The 19,826-nt window shown below is 49.4% G+C and overlaps 7 protein-coding genes and 4 non-coding genes across 11 annotated transcripts; 5 read left to right on the plus strand and 6 right to left on the minus strand.

Annotated features, from left to right (window-relative positions):
* Positions 1-1,721: 1,721 nt before the first annotated feature.
* On the minus strand, positions 1,722-2,150 carry AtWU_09809 (UDP-glucuronosyltransferase 2B10; the record flags this gene model as incomplete). Its single annotated transcript, XM_035504915.1, has 2 exons — positions 1,722-2,000; positions 2,076-2,150. 2 exons carry the CDS (start codon positions 2,148-2,150, stop codon positions 1,722-1,724), a joined length of 354 nt encoding a protein of 117 aa, XP_035360808.1.
* Positions 2,151-3,266: 1,116 nt separating this feature from the next.
* Positions 3,267-4,140, plus strand: AtWU_09810 (histidine phosphatase family protein; the record flags this gene model as incomplete). The annotated part of the gene is made up of 4 exons (XM_035504916.1): positions 3,267-3,315; positions 3,372-3,750; positions 3,815-4,024; positions 4,074-4,140. The coding sequence occupies 4 exons, from the start codon at positions 3,267-3,269 to the stop codon at positions 4,138-4,140; spliced, it is 705 nt and encodes a 234-aa protein (XP_035360809.1).
* A 386-nt stretch (positions 4,141-4,526) lies between these two features.
* Positions 4,527-5,735, plus strand: AtWU_09811 (sugar (and other) transporter family protein; the record flags this gene model as incomplete). Its single annotated transcript, XM_035504917.1, has 1 exon — positions 4,527-5,735. The coding sequence occupies one exon, from the start codon at positions 4,527-4,529 to the stop codon at positions 5,733-5,735; it is 1,209 nt and encodes a 402-aa protein (XP_035360810.1).
* A 2,390-nt stretch (positions 5,736-8,125) lies between these two features.
* Positions 8,126-8,237, minus strand: AtWU_t241. Its single transcript has 2 exons — positions 8,200-8,237; positions 8,126-8,169 (listed from the first exon to the last, which is right to left on the minus strand). It is a non-coding gene; the product is annotated as a tRNA-Leu (tRNA).
* Positions 8,238-9,166: 929 nt separating this feature from the next.
* Positions 9,167-9,278, plus strand: AtWU_t242. The gene is made up of 2 exons: positions 9,167-9,204; positions 9,235-9,278. It is a non-coding gene; the product is annotated as a tRNA-Leu (tRNA).
* A 533-nt stretch (positions 9,279-9,811) lies between these two features.
* Positions 9,812-10,813, minus strand: AtWU_09812 (proline-specific peptidase; the record flags this gene model as incomplete). Its single annotated transcript, XM_035504918.1, has 2 exons — positions 9,812-10,067; positions 10,152-10,813. The coding sequence occupies 2 exons, from the start codon at positions 10,811-10,813 to the stop codon at positions 9,812-9,814; spliced, it is 918 nt and encodes a 305-aa protein (XP_035360811.1).
* Positions 10,814-11,497: 684 nt separating this feature from the next.
* On the plus strand, positions 11,498-12,823 carry AtWU_09813 (demethylmenaquinone methyltransferase family protein; the record flags this gene model as incomplete). Its single annotated transcript, XM_035504919.1, has 5 exons — positions 11,498-11,656; positions 11,706-11,810; positions 11,858-12,076; positions 12,132-12,274; positions 12,340-12,823. 5 exons carry the CDS (start codon positions 11,498-11,500, stop codon positions 12,821-12,823), a joined length of 1,110 nt encoding a protein of 369 aa, XP_035360812.1.
* A 770-nt stretch (positions 12,824-13,593) lies between these two features.
* AtWU_09814 (GABA transporter) lies at positions 13,594-15,584 on the plus strand (the record flags this gene model as incomplete). The annotated part of the gene is made up of 8 exons (XM_035504920.1): positions 13,594-13,713; positions 13,767-13,837; positions 13,898-13,921; positions 13,973-14,062; positions 14,119-14,201; positions 14,259-14,656; positions 14,718-15,047; positions 15,099-15,584. The coding sequence occupies 8 exons, from the start codon at positions 13,594-13,596 to the stop codon at positions 15,582-15,584; spliced, it is 1,602 nt and encodes a 533-aa protein (XP_035360813.1).
* A 211-nt stretch (positions 15,585-15,795) lies between these two features.
* AtWU_09815 (glutathione S-transferase) lies at positions 15,796-16,688 on the minus strand (the record flags this gene model as incomplete). Its single annotated transcript, XM_035504921.1, has 5 exons — positions 15,796-15,882; positions 15,963-16,154; positions 16,207-16,317; positions 16,372-16,525; positions 16,615-16,688. 5 exons carry the CDS (start codon positions 16,686-16,688, stop codon positions 15,796-15,798), a joined length of 618 nt encoding a protein of 205 aa, XP_035360814.1.
* Positions 16,689-17,634: 946 nt separating this feature from the next.
* Positions 17,635-17,707, minus strand: AtWU_t243. The gene has a single exon. It is a non-coding gene; the product is annotated as a tRNA-Lys (tRNA).
* Positions 17,708-19,432: 1,725 nt separating this feature from the next.
* On the minus strand, positions 19,433-19,537 carry AtWU_t244. The gene is made up of 2 exons: positions 19,500-19,537; positions 19,433-19,476 (listed from the first exon to the last, which is right to left on the minus strand). It is a non-coding gene; the product is annotated as a tRNA-Ser (tRNA).
* Positions 19,538-19,826: the final 289 nt, after the last annotated feature.

Below are 19,826 nucleotides of genomic sequence, written 5' to 3' on the forward strand. Positions count from 1 at the left end.
GTCCGACTGCTGCGACCAAGAGGGAAGGTCTTTGGTCACTTCCAGACCGAATGAAGAGTTGACTGGAAGTAGATAATCAGGTTTATTCGGCGTTAGCTAATCAGATCCGATTATTTGCGCATAGCTTTGGTCCAGCTCGTTAGTTTCACCACTTTGGAGCAAGGTTCGCACGACTACAGGTTCTTTGCTGATACGCGACTACATTGATGCATTCTTCGAAGTTAAGATTATATCAAATTGGAAGCCTGGAAGTTGGGCATGTATATGACCACGGTACCATCAAGTAGGGCATCTGTGACCAGCCAATAACAATGGGCACCTTGTACTCCATTCGGGCGTTCTTGACCGTGTTGACGAAGAATTCAGCTACCAGTATCTCCGCTCGTGTGGCAGGGTCAATTCTGATATTCTTCAGTCCGTGGTAAGTCTGCGTCCAGGGAGTATAGAAGGAGTAGTTGGACTCCATAACATCCCCAAGAACTCTGGCCAGATCGCAGGGCCGACTGCGTTTGTAGTGCACATCGAGTTGTTCCTCTGTCGGCCCAGGGGTCCCGGGAGATGCGTCAACACACTTGGGAGGTTGCTGGCCTATTCACCTTTACTATTGACCGTTGCGAAGTCGACTACATGCCATTGGGGCCAGGCTTTTCCCCACTTTTTGAACGGAGGCTGCGACAAGTGATTGGTATTCAATTGAATTCTCCAAAGCCAAGCACCACGCAAATCTCGCTGGTAATATTTCAGGTAACACCTTCATCAGAGTAGATGTTCCAATTTGAGCGCTCACTAAGTTTTCTTCATATCGTCTTGCGTAGCGTAGCAATTTCGTTTGGGGGTATCGTCGAACCATAGTCACAAATGTGCTGACCGCGAGAAATACGACGAGGAATAGCCCGGCGTTTGCGTTGGACGCTGAAGCTGATGAGTAGGTGATGAAGATAGACGAGTGGTCGAAAATATTTGTGGAAGCTGGTAGGGAGCTCTACAATCACTAAATAATTAGCGAAGCTAATTCTCAAGATTGTTCAGGGGCAGTCGAGGATAACAAGACATGTCAGAAGCATGCCACTGTCTAACCGGCGGGTAGCCCTCAGACGAAAGCGAATAACGTCTCCCTCCCATCTGGTATAAGCTAATCTAAGCGACTCCTGAAACGCCCTGCAGTCAATAATAGACCTGGCTACGAGCATATTGAGTAAAATATTTCCCTGTTCGAGCCACGTGGGCGACGGAGGAAGGAACTCGCCGCTGATGGTAGTCTCGATCACTTAGTAACAGAAGATTACTAGAACCTTCACAAAATTGAAGGATAGGATGCATAGGTATAGGTTACCTGTCCAGCAATCTGGTGATCAGTTTGATATTGGAGTGGGCAGAGGTAGGAGGATAGCGATGGCGTGCAGCAAACAACGCAGATCGGAGTGACTCTTCTAGTATGGAGACAAAAGTCTGCTTCATTCTCCACGGTATTCCTAGACACACTTCCAACTACTGTAGTTCTACTAACATATCGATGAGAACTACTTCAGCATTAATGGATACCTCTTACATCTACTCTCTACCAACACCGAAACAGGCAGCGTAGATATTGGAAGTTCACAAACCAACGAAGCTCCTCTCTACTAGATATCATCCCGTCCTGTTTGTTCAACAACAACCCAAGGGTCATTCCTCCAGTATATACGCTTATATACTTCTCTGAAATGAAGAAAGAGTACCCATCATTTCCGTCTCGATGCCGCCTTGGCTATGACTATTCCCAGTATCATCATACACACAAACATGACCACAAATACCATGGCTACTATCCGACAGCAGTCTGCATGAGCTTGTCGTCTTTCTCGCCGATTGATAATCCGCTCGCACACTTCGCAATGTGAGTGCTCTTGAGGGGTAGCGCCCGGAATCAAGGACGTGGTAGGCCCGTCGCCATGATCATGCTCATGGAACGGTGGGAGTTGGATTTCGGGGTCATCGATGGCTTGAGTGAGAGTGGTATACTGCGTGTATGTGCCTTTTTAGTATACTATACTTCATCACTGAGTATCGGTTAAGAAGGAATCAGGGAAGTTTACTGTGTGATTATGGCGGCTAGTCGATTCCGTTTCTTCATATGGAGGAGTTGGTTCGGTTGGTGGTGGAAGGCCCATATTGAGGTGATTTGTGTTTTCTGGTAAATTGTAAAAGGCTTTGCTTCTTCTTTTTTTCTCTGGGTTATTGATCAACTTGATGAAATATTATGGGAGTATTATCTACAATTCTGGGGAATGGTGCTGCCTGGGACAGCCTTATGTGTAACTAACTGGGTGAGTGGGAAGGAAGGATTCGGGGCGCAGTGCATGTGCCATGCACAGCCACAGAGTCATAGTGCTGACTATACTATATGTAAGCCTCTACAACGAGTTCTATGCTGGGGGTCATAGGCTACTTTTGTAAAGTCATGGAACTTAAGGGTAGGGTCTGCTACGTCGGATGGATGCTTGACAACTGACTGGCATTAATTGTCGGTATGCCATAGTCCACAGCTAGCAGTATCATCTTCGAATGAGAAGATACGTACCATTTGGATGTTGATGAGTAAAAATAGTTCATAGTGTGTCGTATGGACACTAAGTACACTAGCATAGCCAACCCAAAGACAAGCATCAGAATAAGAAGCAATAGGTGCTGTGTATTCGATTACTTGTGAAATTGGCATGAGTAGTATAAAAGCATCAGGCATCAATATATGATGCCTTAAAGCCTCAGGCCAGTGACAGCGGCTCCTCTGAGCACGTGCCTTCCAGCCCGCATCTGCCGAATGCCGATATGATATCAAACAAACGATAAGGCTCTTATCGCGAATGTCTGAATGTTATCAATTTGGTTTTTGCCCCCGCCACCCCACTTTCCTTGGAGAATAGATTACTAGAATCAAATGGCATTCGAATGGCTAATAAGTCGGAAAACTCTCATAGACAAACCAATAGACTGTCTGAAGAGAGAACCTTCACCGGTTTTCTATTCATGTGCAATGGCTGAACATCCCGCGTGATCGTGCAGTAAACCCTACGAAGGGAAATCTGACCCCAAACCCAATCTTAGCTCCGGTGAACCGCGAACCCACATCAAGAACATTACCTAAATAAAATTCTCTTTCTCCCCGCGTTCCCCTCGCTCAATCTGGCCATTCCCCCAGACCAGATACTACCACTCCTACTACCCTGGTCATAGTCCATCTCCCCTTAGATCAATCCCAGTCTGTCAGCTACGTCATCACCAACACCATGCCCGACAAAGACGCCGGAACGCCCCGTGTTTTCCTCTACCGCCATGGTACCCCTCTCTCCACTATTCATCAAAATTATGAGTCCCCACTAAGAATCCCACAGGAGAGACCGAATGGTCCAAAAGCGGCCGCTACACCGGCATCAGCGAAATTCAGCTAACTGACGACGGAGTGAAGCAAGTGACCGCTTCCGGCAAGATCCTCGTAGGAGCTGGTAAGCTTATTGACACAGCTAAACTGGCTCGTGTGTATGTGTCTCCGCGCCAAAGGGCAAAGCACACCTTTGACTTGGCCTTCGGGGAGACCGAGAAGCAGGGTCTGAAGGAAGCTGGCAAGGTGGAGGAGACGGAAAGGCTGGCAGAGTGGGGTTATGGCTTGTATGAGGGGATGTTGACCAAGGAGATTCGCGCGCTGAGGAAGGAGCATGGCCTCGATGGTGATAGGGCGTGGGATATCTGGAGGGATGGATGTGAGGAGGGAGAGTAAGTCATTCCTATAACCATGTTAGATCCGGTTCTTTTCTGTTCGAGAGGCTAACAGCTTTAGATCACCTGAGGATGTTACGGTCCGAATTGATAGCCTGATCGAAGAGATCAGAGCTCTTCATCGGGGAAACATGCACGGAGAGGCGCCCTCCGATGTTGTCCTCATTGCGCATGGCCATACGCTCCGGGCGTTTACCAAGCGCTGGTTGGGCTATCCAATGGAGTTTCCGTTGTCCATGATGCTGGAACCTGGTGCTGTGGGAGTACTTAGGTATGTTTTTTCCCGTTGTACATGAGTGGATTGCTAATGGTATCTGTAGCTACCAGCACCACAGCATTGATGAACCTGCTTTCCTGGTTGGATACGGATTTCCCTTGGAGAAATGATGCACTTAGAGACCACTGCTTTATATGGAAAGGTCGTATAGATGAATGAATACCGGATTTATTAGACAGTCCAGATAATTCCACCACCAACCTAACGGCTCCGTCACCACATTTTAAGGTATCCGAGGAAAGAGCTACAGACACTTCTGCTTCAGCTTCATGATGTTCCTGCTTCCTTCCCTACAATGCCCTTTCCTGTTCAATCTTCTCAGTCTGCTATATCTTCTTCTCGTCCCCTTGATATCCTCTCTTCTTCTTTTTCTCCTCCTCATACCACTTCTTCGTTCAGCGTTGCTTGTTTGTGTTCTCCCCCCTCCACCACAAGCGTTACTTTGTCCGTTGTTTTAGCTGCCTTGCTTTTCTCTTTCCCCCCCCCTCCCTCCCGAATGGAATCTTCTTCTTCTGTTCGTCGAGGACACCAGATGGCCCGTCTGCGTGTTCCTCAGTCCTCCCCCTCCTCTTCCTCCTCTGTCCCCCCCAGCGGTCAGAAGGATCCAGCACCTCCTTCTGTTCGTTCCGCTCCGTCTGTGCCCACAATGGTGAGCACGTCCTCTCGTTCTGGGGTGCCTGCCCCCACTGCCCCCAAGTACTTGCGTACAAGCAAGCACTTGTCCACTCCCTCCCCTGTGGCTCCTCGGACCACGTCCTCTCATTCTTCTATTCCCACCCCCGTCTCTCGTTCCTCCATTCCCACCCCTGCCCCTCGTTCCCCTGTGGCTAAGGCCACGTCCGTTCCCTCTCCCCGTCCCCTTTCCGCGGGTGCGTCGTTCCTGAAAAGGTTCGACGAGAAACACCCAACTTCCACTCGTTCTATCCCCGTCCCTGTCGCTCGTTCCCCTGTGGTTCCTCGGACCACGTCCTCTCCTTCCGCCCCCCAAAAGACTAGTGCCAACGGCCATAGCGCCACTTCCCCTCGTTCTTCTCCTTCTGTGGCTCCTCGGACCACGTCCTCTCGTTCTCCTGTGGCTCCCAAGGCCACGTCCTCTCCCTCTTCCTCTTCCCTTTCCGCGGGTGCGTCGTTCCTGAAAAGGTTCGACGAGAAACACCCATCCACTCGCTCCCCCGTGGATCTTCGGACCACGTCCATTCCTTCTCCTGTGGCTCCTCGGACCACGTCCTCTCGTTCTTCCATCCCCGTCCCTGCCTCTCGTTCTTCCGTGGCTCCTCGGACCACGTCCTCTCCTTCTGTGGCTCCCAAGGCCACGTCCTCTCCCTCCCCCCGTCCCCTTTCCGCGGGTGTGTCGTTCCTGAAAAGGTTCGACGAAAAGCACCCATCCACTCGTTCCCCCGTGGATCTTCGGACCACGTCCACTCCTTCTCCTGTGGCTCCTCGGACCACGTCCACTCCTTCTGGTAATAGTCGTCCGTCTCGCCTTCAGGCGTTGCGGGAGGCGTATTACCGATCCCGCGAGGCCAGGGCTCGATCCGATGCAGCCCTTGCGTCCACCGAGGATGGAGCAGCTTCGGCTGCGAAGTCCGCGGCTCGCAAGGGTAAGTCGGTGAAGAGTGTCCAGTTTAGCGAGGTCACCACAGTCATTACCGTTAGTCGGTGGATTATCAAAGCGCGCGATATCCACCGTTGCTGTTGGTACTAGTCTTTTTCCCCTTTCTTTCCTCCTTGTTGCAGGCTTTTCCTTGAGCACTCTCGTTTTCCTGTATATTTTATTTTTGTATATTTATCCATTGCCCCCGACTTGGCTGTGCTGGAGCCAGGTCGGGGCCCTTTACTGCTAATGGCCAGGTCACAGGTCCGAGCGAGAGACGACATTGAACGCCATCCACGAATGATCGAGCCGGCGACAGGTTCACCAACATCGATTCGTACCGGCTAACCCTCGGGTGCTTACGAGCCGCCGGCATTTCCGACCCCGCTGTGACACTAGTTTCCGGTACCCCGGGTGTCTGAGCAGAGGCATCTCCGAGAATGACAGAGGCAATCGACCTGATAGCGTTCAAGTTTGGCGGTGGATCTGGGCTTTGTGTGGGCAGCAAGGCTTGGTGAAGTTGTCATCCACGCTTACCGGGTATCGATCTGGCCGGCGGTTCAAAGGATGCCCGAGCGACGACATACACGGTCAGTATGTCAGCAGCTAGCCAGCGGGCAAGGGGTGTCGGTAGGGCCACGGTATCCCGGGGGCGCGACAGAGGCGATCGATGGAATCTGGGTCGGAAACGGTTCGCGGGGGTTGTTCGTCGGGGGATCCGGGGGGCGGTGGTTGGGGGGGTTTCCTTTGTCTTTCCTTTGTCTTTGGCGATTGGCATTGGGCGTTCGTTTTTCATTGCATGTGTTAAGAATCTGTTGTATATAATGCTTGCTTGCTGACTTGCCTGCTCGTCAGCTTGCTTGCTCCTTGCTTCTCTTTGCATGTGTTGAGACTCTATTGTACATAAAGCTGCTTTGCTTCTTGGCGGTTATTTCCTTGCATGTGTCGAGAATCTGGTGTATATAGTGCTTGTTTGCTTCTTGCTTTTCTTTGCATGTGCTGAGACTCTATTGTATATAAAGCTACGTTGCTTTTCCTTTCATTCGCCTGTGTTGAGATATCTCTTTTACATAGAGCTGCGTTGCTTGTCGTTTGTTCTTTGCATGTGTTGAGTCTCTGCTGTAACTAAAGCTGCATTGCTTTCTGGCGTTCATTCTCCTTGCATGTGTGGAGTCTCTGTTGTAACTAGAGCTGCGTTGCCTGGCGTTCTTTTCTTTGCATGTTTCGAGACTCTTTTGTATATAGAGTGGCATTGCTTTCTGGCGTTCATTTCTTTGCATGTGTTGAGATACCTCTTGTACATAGAGCTGCTTTTCTTGCAGGCGTTTATTTCCTTGCATGTGTCGAGATTCTGTTGTATATAGTGCTTGCTTGCTTCTTGCCTTTTCGTTGCATGTGTTGAGTCTCTGTTGTAAGTAGAGCTGTGTTGCTTGGCGTTCGGTTCTTTGCGTGGGTCGAGACTCTATTGTATCTAGAGCTGCGTTGTGGGCGTTTTGTTTTCCTATTTCCGGGTCGGGTGGGTGGGCATCTTTGTTTTCTTCTCTTATGTTTTACTGGCGTTTTTTTCCTGTCTATGTCGAGTGTCTGCTGTAGTTAGAGCTGCGTTGTGGGCGTTCTGTTCTCCTTATTCCGGGTCGGGTGGGTGGGCATCTTTGTTTTCGTTTTTTTTTTTTTTTTCTCTTGCGTTTTGCAGGCGTTCTGTTCATTTCTTATAGGGTTGGGTGGGCGGGCATCTTTGTATCTTCCTACGTTTTTCTTGCATTCTCTCCGCCCCTTTTAGGGCTGGGTGGGTGGGCATCTTTGTATTTCCTATACTCTGCCGTTTTCGTCTTGCATTCTCCTCGCCTCTTCAGGGGTTGGGTGGGTGGGCATCTTTGTATTTCCTTATTCTTTTTTTCCTTCTTCTTCTCACGCTACTTTGTCTCTTCTTGAGTTTCTAGGGCTCACTGGATGAGTATCTTTGTATCTCCGTTACCTTTGGGTTCCGGCTTTTTGTGCTTAGCTAGTTGGGGCTGCGATCATAAAATGATACCCTGTTCCCCGCAAACCTCTATCAGCGCGATCGTAATCTATTGATCTAGTGAGATATGAATTGTTGCTCTTTGGAGGTCTCGGCAACATCCTTTGCAGTGGCCCCCGTAGATATTCGTTCCCGAATTAAGAGGGTGCGTAACGAATGCCACCAAAGACCACCTACATGACTGCACGGGCCTACAAGCTGTCATGTTCCGCTGGCGTGTGGGTTAAAAGAAGGTTATCGATAAGAGATACCCGTGACTTCATTGTCCACTGCCGCTGTGAACCGGGGATGCGAGAGAAAGAGCACCGTTGGTAAGGACATGAACAGTCTGACAGTTGGATATTCGGCTAATGGACATAGGAGTCATGTGGGATTGCTGTCGAAGTAGAAGTGACAGGAGTAAGGAGGAAAGGGGGCAAAAAAGGATAAAAAAGTGAGGGAGAAGAACGAGTTGTATGGATGTAGAGGGAAGAAAAATGTATGACAAGAGTGGGATTCGAACCCACGCCCCTTTCGAGACTAGGAATGCTCTGAAGAACATGGATGATCAGGTGACCTGACCCTAGCGCCTTAGACCGCTCGGCCATCTTGCCGGTTGATGAAAATTAGTTACCAGTAAGTGCTATATGAGCTAATCGTCGTATATGTGAGAAAAGCACGCTACGCGGTTGGCATTGAAGACTGGATAGTCATGATTTGCACTATCAACCTAAATTATTGCATGTAGCAGCACCTAAATCACCTCGGCTTTGTAATATGTGCTCGAATCTGTTATTTTAGATGCATTTACACTGTTGGTGCTGATGTTGACATCAAGTGGCTGATTGACCTTTTGGGTTGGTATATATACCCATAGGAACCTACAGTGCTACTAAAGGCAGTCGTCCATCGATTCTACACTTCAGCATCACCCACCCTTCAGTTGATCCGTTGAAAGCATGAATAGTAACCTGAGTAATAATATACAAAAAATACGCTCAATGTACACAAAAGGTGAAATCCGCAGGATGTACATTGCACCAGCATACAAGCAAAGCTACGCCGTCCCTGAAGGCTCCGCCAACAATGCTATAGCAAACCCAATCACCAACAGGACAGATGCCACCAGAAACGATTCCAGCAAAACAGCTGCAGCAAGAGAGATAGTACTATTAGTGTATATAAACGCTACAAAGGCATTACCAAGGAGACAGCTATGGTAGCCCAGCAATAGATTCCCCGTGCCATGTTTACTTCCCAGCCGACGGCAGAATGCCCACCCACACCGCAACGACAACACCGGAAGGTCCTACATAGAACAAACACGATAGTCGGGGATAAAACTCTACTAAGAGACAATTGAAAGACAGCATAAAAAGAAATAATACATCTTCTACAAAGTATTGCCTTTGAAAAAAGCAAGCAATAGACTAGTAAACTAGTTCGCATAATACCCCACTGCATGCGGTCGCATCCTGGTTGTGAATGTTATAGTATGACTTTGGATTATGTATGGAAAAGTTGCTGCCCCTTTCAACAATTGGGCAAGATGGCCGAGCGGTCTAAGGCGCTAGGGTCAGGTCACCTGATCATCCATGTTCTTCAGAGCATTCCTAGTCTCGAAAGGGGCGTGGGTTCGAATCCCACTCTTGTCATAACTTTTTGCATTTTTGGCGACTTTACCCAGTACAGTCGCTTAGCTGTACAATGCTAATTAGAGGACTATATAAATCTGTTTACAAGGCAGGTCAAGGGCACCCCTTCATTTTTGTCAATATGTAACCACTACAACTGTGATGTGATCGGCATTGCTGTCCTTCCCTATACAGAAAGCACTGCCGAGACAGCAAGGCCGACATTGTCGAACGGGAGATCCTTTCTCACTACCGCCGAAGAATTACCCCCCACATCTTCTCTTTACCTTGCTAGCCATACACTCAGTTCTCAATTTCAGAGCATTCCATGCCTGTCTACGAACATTAGTTCACAATAAACAGCCGGCCATGCAGGCTAAAGCCCAAATGAACAATGGTCATAAATCAGTTCACATTAGCACATCAACCATCTCATACTAGTCGGTTGGTTTCCTGCAACCAACTGAAACTAACGGCACGGACTTTCTTCAGGCCCCTTATAGCTCAAAACTAAAAATCGATAGGCGACCCTCTCGAAGAAACACCCCCCAACACTATGCGCGGCCCAAGAATTCGTCAACAACCTGCAGGTACTTCTCGCGGTCGTCGAACTGCGGGCAGTGCGAACCCTCCGACAAGGTGATCCACTTCACCTTATCAATACCCCAGAAGAGCGGTTCCACGGCGCTGTCCTGCGCTTCATCATATTTACCATTGATCACCAAAGTGGGAACTTGGATCCGATGAATGTGGTCCAGTGCGCTCCAATTCTTAAGAGACCCTTCGACCCAGAATTCGGAGGGACCGAGCCTGCTGCCGTTAGCACGTGGCATCATGGAAAACACGGAGTATAATGGTAGACGGAGAAAGAACTCGGGCAAGTGTGCAACATACATGCTGGCAGCGACGGTAGAATCCTTCTCCGTGGTCCAGACGAGACTTTGCATAAGCTCCTCGGGCCATGGCTGCGTCCGGCAACAGAATCGGGATAAGAACTCCACCGTTGCATTTTCATATTCCTTAGAATCGAGCCGTCCTTCTGCTTCACATTTTTGCAGCGTGTCTTGAATCTCTTGGGGTAGGGTAGCGCGGAGTCGGTTGACCGATTCAAGCCACACTGCGACCGAGGCCGGAGAGTTTGATAGGATCAGACGGCGCAGTCCAGCCGGCTGACGAGCGGCGAAATCCATCCCCATCATCCCGCCCCAGGAATGACCCAGCAGATCAAACTGGCCAGCAATTCCCAGATGCTGAAGCAGGTTTTCCAACTCCGCGATGAATAGGTCGACCGTCCAAAACCCCTGATCGCCGCGTTTCTCCGGATAGTGGGAGGACAATCCATTTCCGATCTGATCATAGAGAATCACGGCACGATCGGAAGCCAGTGCAGCCAGGGGCAGCATGTAGTTGTGGCAAAAGCCCGGGCCGCCATGCAGAACTACTAATGGTGTGCCTGCCTTGATGTCGCCATAGACTCGGTACCACGTTTGGGCAGGCTTGGGAAGACTATCATAATGGAACGGAGCTGTTCCCTCCTGAATAGTACTTGCCACCATACTGGGAAGATCGACGCAAAATGATTGTCAAGACAGTAATAGCACGGAGTAGTGATAACGTGCAAAGAAGGAGGAGGGGGTGAAGGTTCAGACAGAACAGCCTGGTCTTGAGTTTGACACCACCACACCCGAGAGATTCCCCGAGGTTAGCCCATGGCCCGGCCCCTCCAGCTTGTGAGACAACCCCACCAGCACTATATCACTGTCATATTGAACTTGCGTCAATTAGATAACGCCCCGGGCAAAGTCCGGGGTCTTTGAACGTCTATCAGTCAGCACACAGTCTTCGAAGCATGTGTGGGATGGGTCGGCGGCTTGATTGAGCCTCCGATTTCAGGGGTCTCTCCTGAACTGTGTGCCTCACCCCCTAGCAATTTGGCCCCTATATAAAAGTGCGGCACGCAAGGGAGAAAATACTGCGTGATGCAAGCCATGAGACGGCGCCGGTTGGTGGGCTGACTACTGCGGCCCTAGCGGATTTAGACGCCTCCACCCCGATCCTTCGTCGGGGTTAGGATCGCCGGGCTGAGATTGCTAATAATCCAACAAAATTCAAATAAAAAAAGATCGAACGAATCCTTCAGGTCGCCTTGCAACTACGATGCGTTGTTCCCTTTTATCAGCCTGGCTGCTCTTTCTGGTCCCAGACTCGCGGGATGCAGCCCAGCAACAGATGTGGCAGTCATGGTTGCGGTCACTGACGCCAATCGGTCCCCTATCATAGGGATCCTAGCGTTGCTTTTCGCCGTCATTTCGACATTATCTGGGGCTGCACGGCTGGGGATCAAATATGCCATCACTAGAAAATTTACGGTAGATGACCACCTGATCTCGGTATCAATGGTGAGTCTCAAAACTTTCGTTGGCGTTTCAAGCCCTAACTCCAACGCAGGCCTTCAGTGTGCTACAGACAATATGCATTACCATCGCCGCGCGCAATGGCTATGGGGAGGCAGAAAGTGCTTCCTCACAAGAGCGAATTGATATAGCTCTGAAGGTACACCATCCAATTTCTCCGGATTAATTTGTCGCTGACGCAGTCAGTCTGTTTATGCCGCAGAAATGCTATACGTTGCAAGCTTGAATTTCTCCAAGCTGAGCGCCCTGGCATTCATGACCTTTCTTATGCAGCGCACCCGCAAGGTTGAATGGATACTCATTGCATTGATCAGCGCCTGGGCCGTGGCGGCGGAATTCGCCGTAGCTTTCCAATGCGATCTTCCGCAGCCGTGGAGATGGAATCAGAAGAGGTGTTTCAATCGAGTGAGATACTATGCACTTATAAAAACCGAAGAATACAGACTAATCTCATGGTCAGGATGCATGGTGGATGGTTTTCGGGGCGTTCAACATCCTAAGTGAAGTCGCCCTGATTCTAGTACCTAGTATGCTCATACTCCGGATTCAAATGGCGGTCCCTAGGAAAATAGTTGCCATCGCCTGCTTTCTCACTCGCTTCTTGTATGCTAGCTGGTGACAACCCGTTCGACGTTCGTGGATAGTAACTGATGCCTATATAATAACAGGGTCATCGTTGCGATCATTCTCGAGCTTGTATATCGCCATCAAAACAATCACGCTCCAGACCCCTTGCTGGCAATTTGGAAGGCTGCCGTCTGCGTCCAGCTAGTACAGTGTCTGTCAATTGTCATGGCCTGCGCTCCGCACCTGAAGCCGTTCATGGACGGATTACAGTCCACTGGGCTCCGATTATACTACCTTCCAGGCGAGACGTCTGAACGCGGAGAGTACGCTCGCGTGAGCAAAGCGAAGGCTGCTGCACACGAGCTTAGCGGGCACGTTGGGGTAGCCAACAGCACCGCTGTCTCGGCAGGGAGGGAACAGCAGGATTGGGACGATACTATGAGCCACTCCAGCCAGGATCATATCATTCGAGAGACTAGAACCTGGGTCGTAGAAGAGCAGTATAACCCGGATGCTGCGACAAACCGACCGATGGACAATGAGTCCAATGGCAGTCATGGACTACACGAATCAATTAGCCATTAGAGATCGCCTTACGCGGTACTATATACATGCATTACGACTGGACGAAGTATTCCACATTCAGATTGAAATTATTCCGGAAAGAAGCAGCGGGTTGGACGATCTCCAGCCGTTCGCTGAGAGCACCTGGCACTTTTTTAAGGTTTTCAAGTTGCCTCAGCTTTCCCGGACTGTGGACCTTCAATTATTGTTTGCTTGTCTAAAATCTCTAGTTTCGGACCGGAGGCTGGCCCGTAATCCGACGGCACGAAGCCTAGCATCCCGGAAGTGGAAGCTTAACTCTCCCTAGTAAGGCACCGAACAGGGTGGACCCGCCACTAAAGACATGCAACCCGCCCAAGGATCCAGCAGGATTGCGCGGTGTTTGATCCTGTTAGGCCATGTTAGTGGCCCTAACAATGCTAACTATCGGGTGGCGCCCTGCAGCTTGACATTCTACCCCCCCCCCTCCTCGTCAAGTTTCCCTGGTTGATAAAATTGTTTTCCTATGGAGTTTAGACACACTGACCAGTGTCAGTTATCGAAAAAATCCGAACGAGCCCCTGTTAACTCGGTTGCGGCCTTTTGTCTCCGCTCCCCTTTTTTCTTTTTCTTCGTCATGCATATGCAGCCAAGCCAATTTTACACCGGATAAGACAGGGATCAGAAGACGGGAGGGATTAGTCGAAGGAACAAGCTTTGCTCTCAGTTTCCTACTCATTCTGCTCTTACTTCTACCTCCTGCAGTCGAGAGGGTTGACTTCGGGCATCTGCACAAATAAGTCAACGCCACAATGGGGCCGCCGATTGAGTTGCGCGACCGGAATTTGGATTCCAAGGCCGCCAACAGCAGCCAGTCTCAAGTCAATGATGAGCAAGGACTGGGCCGCGTGGGCAAGAAACAGGTCTTGAAGGTGCGTGGTAACCTTAGGTTTGTGTTTCCGCTGTGGCTTACCAGTGCTTACAGCGTCGGTTTGGTTTCTTGTCCATATTGGGTTTCAGTTGTACGGTTCTGGCATCCTGGGAGGGCATTTTGTCGTGCGTATTCTCCAGTCAACGGAAAGATGGTGCGTCGTGTCTTTATTAACTGATGTTTAGGACGTTTACCGTACCATTTGAGGAGTATGTATCGACTCTACATGAAGAGATACTTTAACCTAACAATGTCAACAGTGGAGGTCCTGCTGGAACGGTCTACAGTTTCCTGGTCGTCTGGTTGGGTACATTTTCAACGTTTCTCACGCTGTCTGAACTGGTTTCGATGTAAGTCCATCGACCTGATAACTAACCGCCTCGGACTAATATGCTTCTATGTGAAGGGCCCCTACTTCCGGAGGACAATACCACTGGGTATCGATGATGTCCCCGCGATGGTGCCAGAAGTACCTTAGCTTTCTCACAGGTTTGTGTATTTACCCAGCTTTCTCCGCTGCTTACCATACTGATATAGCTACTTTAGGATGGCTAATTGTCATTGGCTGGCTGGGAGCATTTGCATCAACCTGCTATCTAAGTGCTTCCCAGATTCTGGGCTTGGTGGTCCTGAACCATTCGTCCTATACCCCGGAGCCCTGGCAAACAATGCTTCTGTTCTGGGCCATTGTGGCTTTTGCTGTGTTCGTCAATGTTATTACCAGCACCCTGTTGCCCAAATTTGAAGGTCTTGTCCTGATCTTGCACGTGTTTGGGTTCTTCGGGATCATCATTCCGTTGGTTTACCTGGGAGATCACAACTCTGCTTCTGAGGTCTTTGGGCAGTTTGCCAATGATGGTGGCTTCCAAACCCAGGGATTAGCCTTCATGGTCGGTATGATTGGTAACATGTTTGCCTTTACCGGTGTGGATGCGGCTGTCCACGTAAGTTTTCATCACCTTCAGCCTCCAATCTCCTCTACTTGACTGACATACAACTGGGCAGATGAGCGAAGAAATCTACGATGCAGAGCGCGTTGTCCCGCAGTCCATCCTCACGTCGGTTCTGATCAACGGAGCTCTGGGCTTTGGAATGATTCTGTCCACATTGTTTACCATGACAGACGCCACCGCCGCACTAGCCTCACCCACAGGATATCCTTACATGCAAATCTTCTGCTCAGCCACCAAATCCCTCGGGGGATGCACCGTCATGTCAGCCATCGTCCCCATCCTAGTTACCGCCACCGCTGTGGGCTCATTGGCATCTTCCTCTCGCATGGCATGGTCCTTCGCCCGAGACCGTGGTCTCCCCGGATGGCAAGTGCTCAGCAGGGTATGTCTCCCGTCCTCGCCATCTCAAAGCAATCCACTAACCCAACCCTAGGTCAACGCCCAAGCTGTGCCCCAATGGTCCATCCTCGTCGTAACCAGCGCAGCTGTCCTGCTCGCACTGATCATCCTCGGCTCAGCAGCGGTCCTCAACGACGTTGTCTCTCTCTGCGTCAGCGCCCTCTATTCTTCCTACCTGATCTCGGCCTTCCTTCTAATGTGGCAGCGGCTCACGGGCGGTATTCGCGAACCATCCGATGCACCCATAGACACAGTTGTGAACACGGCAGGTGCACCTCTTGCCTGGGGCCCCTTCAGAATGCGTGGCATATTGGGTGTTTCAGTGAATGCCTTCACCATTGCTTACCTGGTCGTGGGCGTGTTCTTCAGCTTCTGGCCTGATGAGATGAATCCGACGGCTAGTACGATGAATTGGGCCGTTGTTGGTACCGTGGGTACAAGTCTGATTAGTACGGTGTATTATGTTATTTGGGCGAGGAAGGAGTATACGGGACCGGTGGTGGAGATTAATCGGGATTGAGATGACATGAGTTATGATAGATGGAGATATAAAAGTTGCTACAATCGGTACACAGAACGGCTCTCGAGTCCTTTTATTGGTCCCTGCTTCCATTGCCAAATCATTTACGCCGTGTCAACTTGGGAGAGTAAAACATGAAACGCAGAGTACATCCGACTTTACCCCATCGCGGAGCACTCACACCCATTTGACTCAATGGGAACCGGCAACTCTACTTCGTCTCCTGAATAAGCGCCGCAATATTCTCCCTCTTCTCAAAGGCATCCGTAAACCTAACAAGCGACTCGGGAAGATTTGCCTAACCAACGATTAAGAGTGAGCCCTCTTTCTACATCCCCTCGAGAAAGAACAAAAAATGCAAAGGAAGAATCAACATACCACAATAGTCCCCGTCCTCCGATCATTATCCATAATCTGATAAATAGCAAAATCGGCATACGTAACCTTATCCCCTAGAAGATACGGACCCTCCGTCTCGGCGTAGTACTTCCCCACAACATCGTAGTACTTGGCTGTAGATTCGTTCTTGTATTTGTCGGAGGGTTGCATGAAATTGGAGACCCATTCGCTCTACATTAAAGTGTAAGCACTAGTGATATAGGAGAGTAGAGGGGCTACTCACCCTCCAATCAATGTAAACATCCGCCACCGCATCAACGATATACTTCTCCCAGCTTGTCTCGCCATCGTAGCGGCCAAGGTCGCGGGATAGGTAGCGGAGGGTGGGGATATGCTAGATCCGCATTAGATTATCCATACAATGATAATGGACTCGGGGAATACGCACCTGCGTCAGAATCTTCCCCTTATACTCAAGCGCCGGGACCAGCCCAGTTCGAGTGATACCCTGCTCCTGCAGCTGCTTGCTAACCTGGGGCCAGTTTTCATCATACGGGTAGCGGACTTCGCTGAATTCGATACCGGCGTCTTTGAGGAAGAGTCTGTTTCCATACATAGTAGTGCTCTGTGGTTAGTGGATATTGATGCTGGGAGATGCGGGGTGGGGGTGTGGAGGTGGATGCTGGCTGACCTGACGACTTCACCGCGGCCTAGACGGCCGATGTCGAGGTAATGGTAGACTGTTTGGGAGGATTGGGTGGACATGTTGAGTTATAATTTGAATAGGTTTGTTTGTTATAATTGGAGAATTTGAATTCCAAGTCAGAGACAGGTAATATGGCGTGGATTGAGTACGATTATAGATGATGTCGATTGAGGGGAAGGAGTGCTTACAAATGAGGGCAACCCCGCAGGGAAGGGACCTCTCGGGGGATCCACTATATCGCCGACTTACTTGGTGTTGAAAGCTTGGCTCGGTCAGGTTGGTCAATTAGAAGATTTTGGACCTGTTCCTTATCTAGTATTGGAACATGCTAGCGAGTGTGGTAGAAATCAGAATAGCATCGTATTGGTGAGTTTGGTCCGACTACTATAGAATACGAGGTGGACTGGTTCGAATTCAAATCATATACGGGTCTCTAGTATTATCTCTCACCTCTTATTTGGGCTAGCGTCGACACATGCAATGGAGAGCAAATACCACTCTTCCATCGTTGCAGAAACACGAAGTTGATCCAGCAATCTCCTTTACTGACATCATTCCTTACAATTAATGACGTGTTACGTCGAGATAGGATCCCAGGAGTGCGTAGTTGAATGCAATTCAAGCTCTGAAAGTTTTCGTTTCGGAGGTGGTTTAGAGTTATTTCAGTGTCTATCTAATGAGGTTGTTTGGCGACCATGAAACAGTAGTAGTTTGTCACCTCGTCCATGACCTCTGCAACTGTCCCAGATTGTCTGGTGGGGTGATCATCAGCGGGCTTACCCGCAAGGTTATCAGGAATGCGGCCCGAATAGTCAATCGAAAAAGAGGAATAGCTGATCAATCCAATAAGAGGACAGCGATTAGATTGTTTCAATTGATCATGATGTATAGTCTTCTGTCTGATACCAACAGGTAAAGGGAAAAAAAAAAAAAAAAAATGTTTTCGTGTAGCTGGGAGGAAGGAGGTTTGCTAAATGGCAAAAAAAATCAAAATGGAAAAAAGAAAGCCCAACGCGGGGCTCGAACCCGCAGCCTTGAGATTAAGAGTCTCACGCTCTACCGATTGAGCTAGCCGGGCTAGTTCGGTGAAAGACGCTTACCATATATGCTCTATGTGGTTTTTTAAAGGGTCCTGTCGTATGCCTGCTCTCACCAACCGGTTGAACACTCTCACCAAACCTCAACCTCTCGCCATCTACTACTTCCCAAAAATCAGCGTTCTATGTGATACTATCATGTGACGTTATACAATTAATTGCACGAAATATGCCACCAGCGAAGGCTTCGTCGCTCAAGAAACTGTGGTTCTGGGTGATCATTATGTTGAAAAATAGTAGTGCTATATATTTCGGCTATCGCCCACCGACACACCAGGACGGTCATGAAGCCACTGCCCATTTGAACCTTTCACCCACTACTACTAACTTGATAGCTAAATCTGTGAACTCGCACCCGTCATGTTGTATTCTCACCAACTACTGATTTATACGTGCCAGGGAGAGTAACTCCAATAGAGATCAAGTCAAGGACCAGATGTTCAAGCTAGTAGCCCACACAAAATGCCTGGCCGCATTTCATTGAGTACATAGTACAGCTTGTAACTAGCGAGAATTGCAGTCTACAACTTCTCTCTGCTCCATGACCTCCATTTTCTGCCCCCTACGTAGGCACTGCGGGGAGGCATTGAGAAATGCCCAGTAGGTAACAAGTACTGTTGCGTTCTATCATCATTGCAGCACCACTCCTCCCTCCTCCGTCGGCGCGATCAGTCATGCTAGCTACCTCTGGTCACCCATATCCAAACCTGCTCATAATACCGAGTCAACTCCAATAACACGGCCCGCCAACCTGCAACATACCAGGAAACCGCAGCGCGTATCCCCCACCTAACTGTTCCGCGAGGAAGGTGCAGCATGCGCACCGGCATTCCTCGAGGTGGTCAAACAGCATAGAAGAAGCGTGCTGCAGTGTCTCGCTTGTTTACTGAACAATCGTTTAAGGGTACACCCTAGGTCCCCCTTCTCATGCGTCCCGCGTACCCGTCCCCGCAGAAGACATAATCAACGCCCTCGTCCTATCTACATGCGCCCGAATCGTGTTGCCAGAGTGACAGGGGAGGAGAGAACGAGGACAGTTGATAGTTACTATGAGAGCGCGGCTAACAAAGCTATCATCACCTGCCTGCGGTCCCTTACATGGCGAGTCTTTGCGATGGCCTTTCGGTGGAGAAGATAGAACGGAGATGGAATTGTCGGTGGGGTTAGAGGAAGGTAGCCGAGGAGAGATCAGGATGAAGTGAGAGAAGACAATCAGAAAGGTTAGAGGATATGGTGTTAAGCCGAGCGACTGCAGTTTTCAAAAACCGCAGTACTGCCCACAACCGATGCTGAATGGTGCATACTGCCGGATGCTGTCTCACATACCTCCCTCCCCCCCTCCCTCCCTGGTCATACAATATCCCACCCACCACTTATGATCCATCACCCAATCCCCACCGCTAGCAAATATAGAACATGTCCCTACCTCAGAATAGCTTCCCCAAAAATGGTGCTACTATCACGGGTATATGTAACTCCACGATCATACCTCCTTTCCACTCTTCTCCCTCGCAGCTCCACCTCGTCAATCTAAACGAACACCGCCAAGAAACCCCATCCGATATATTGGCCTCCACTACGCCATGAAATTATAGATTCACGCTTAAATGCTTAACCATGGTTAAAAAAAATGAACTCCACTGTGATAGCAATGGTTTGCCTGAAGTGGGTCTAAGCGAAAAATAAAGTTGGGAAAAAGAAATATGCGACACCTCTGGGACTCGAACCCAGGCGGGCGAACCCACAGGCTAATCAGCTAGTACGGAGATGTAGTAGCAGGCCTGCGCCTTAAACCACTCGGCCAAAGTGTCTAGTTGTTATATTTAGTGCAGTGTTGTTTGATACTCAAGGGACATTAATTATGACATTGGAATGTCCACAAGTTATTGTATGCTCTTTGGGAAGAAAATATGATTTATGTTCAAGTTCTTTATAATAAGAAGATAAATATATACTGGATAAAGATAATATTGTCCAATTGTCAAGTACAGACTCGATCAACAAGAACAGAAACAGAAACAGAAACAAAATAGCAGATGAAAAAAAGAACACGCAGAAGCGATCTATAGACCCCACACAACAGCGGGCTCTCTAATTCAA

This window comes from Aspergillus tubingensis (assembly GCF_013340325.1).
Source record: "Aspergillus tubingensis WU-2223L DNA, scaffold_11, whole genome shotgun sequence".
In the NCBI taxonomy this organism is placed as follows: domain Eukaryota; kingdom Fungi; phylum Ascomycota; class Eurotiomycetes; order Eurotiales; family Aspergillaceae; genus Aspergillus; species Aspergillus tubingensis.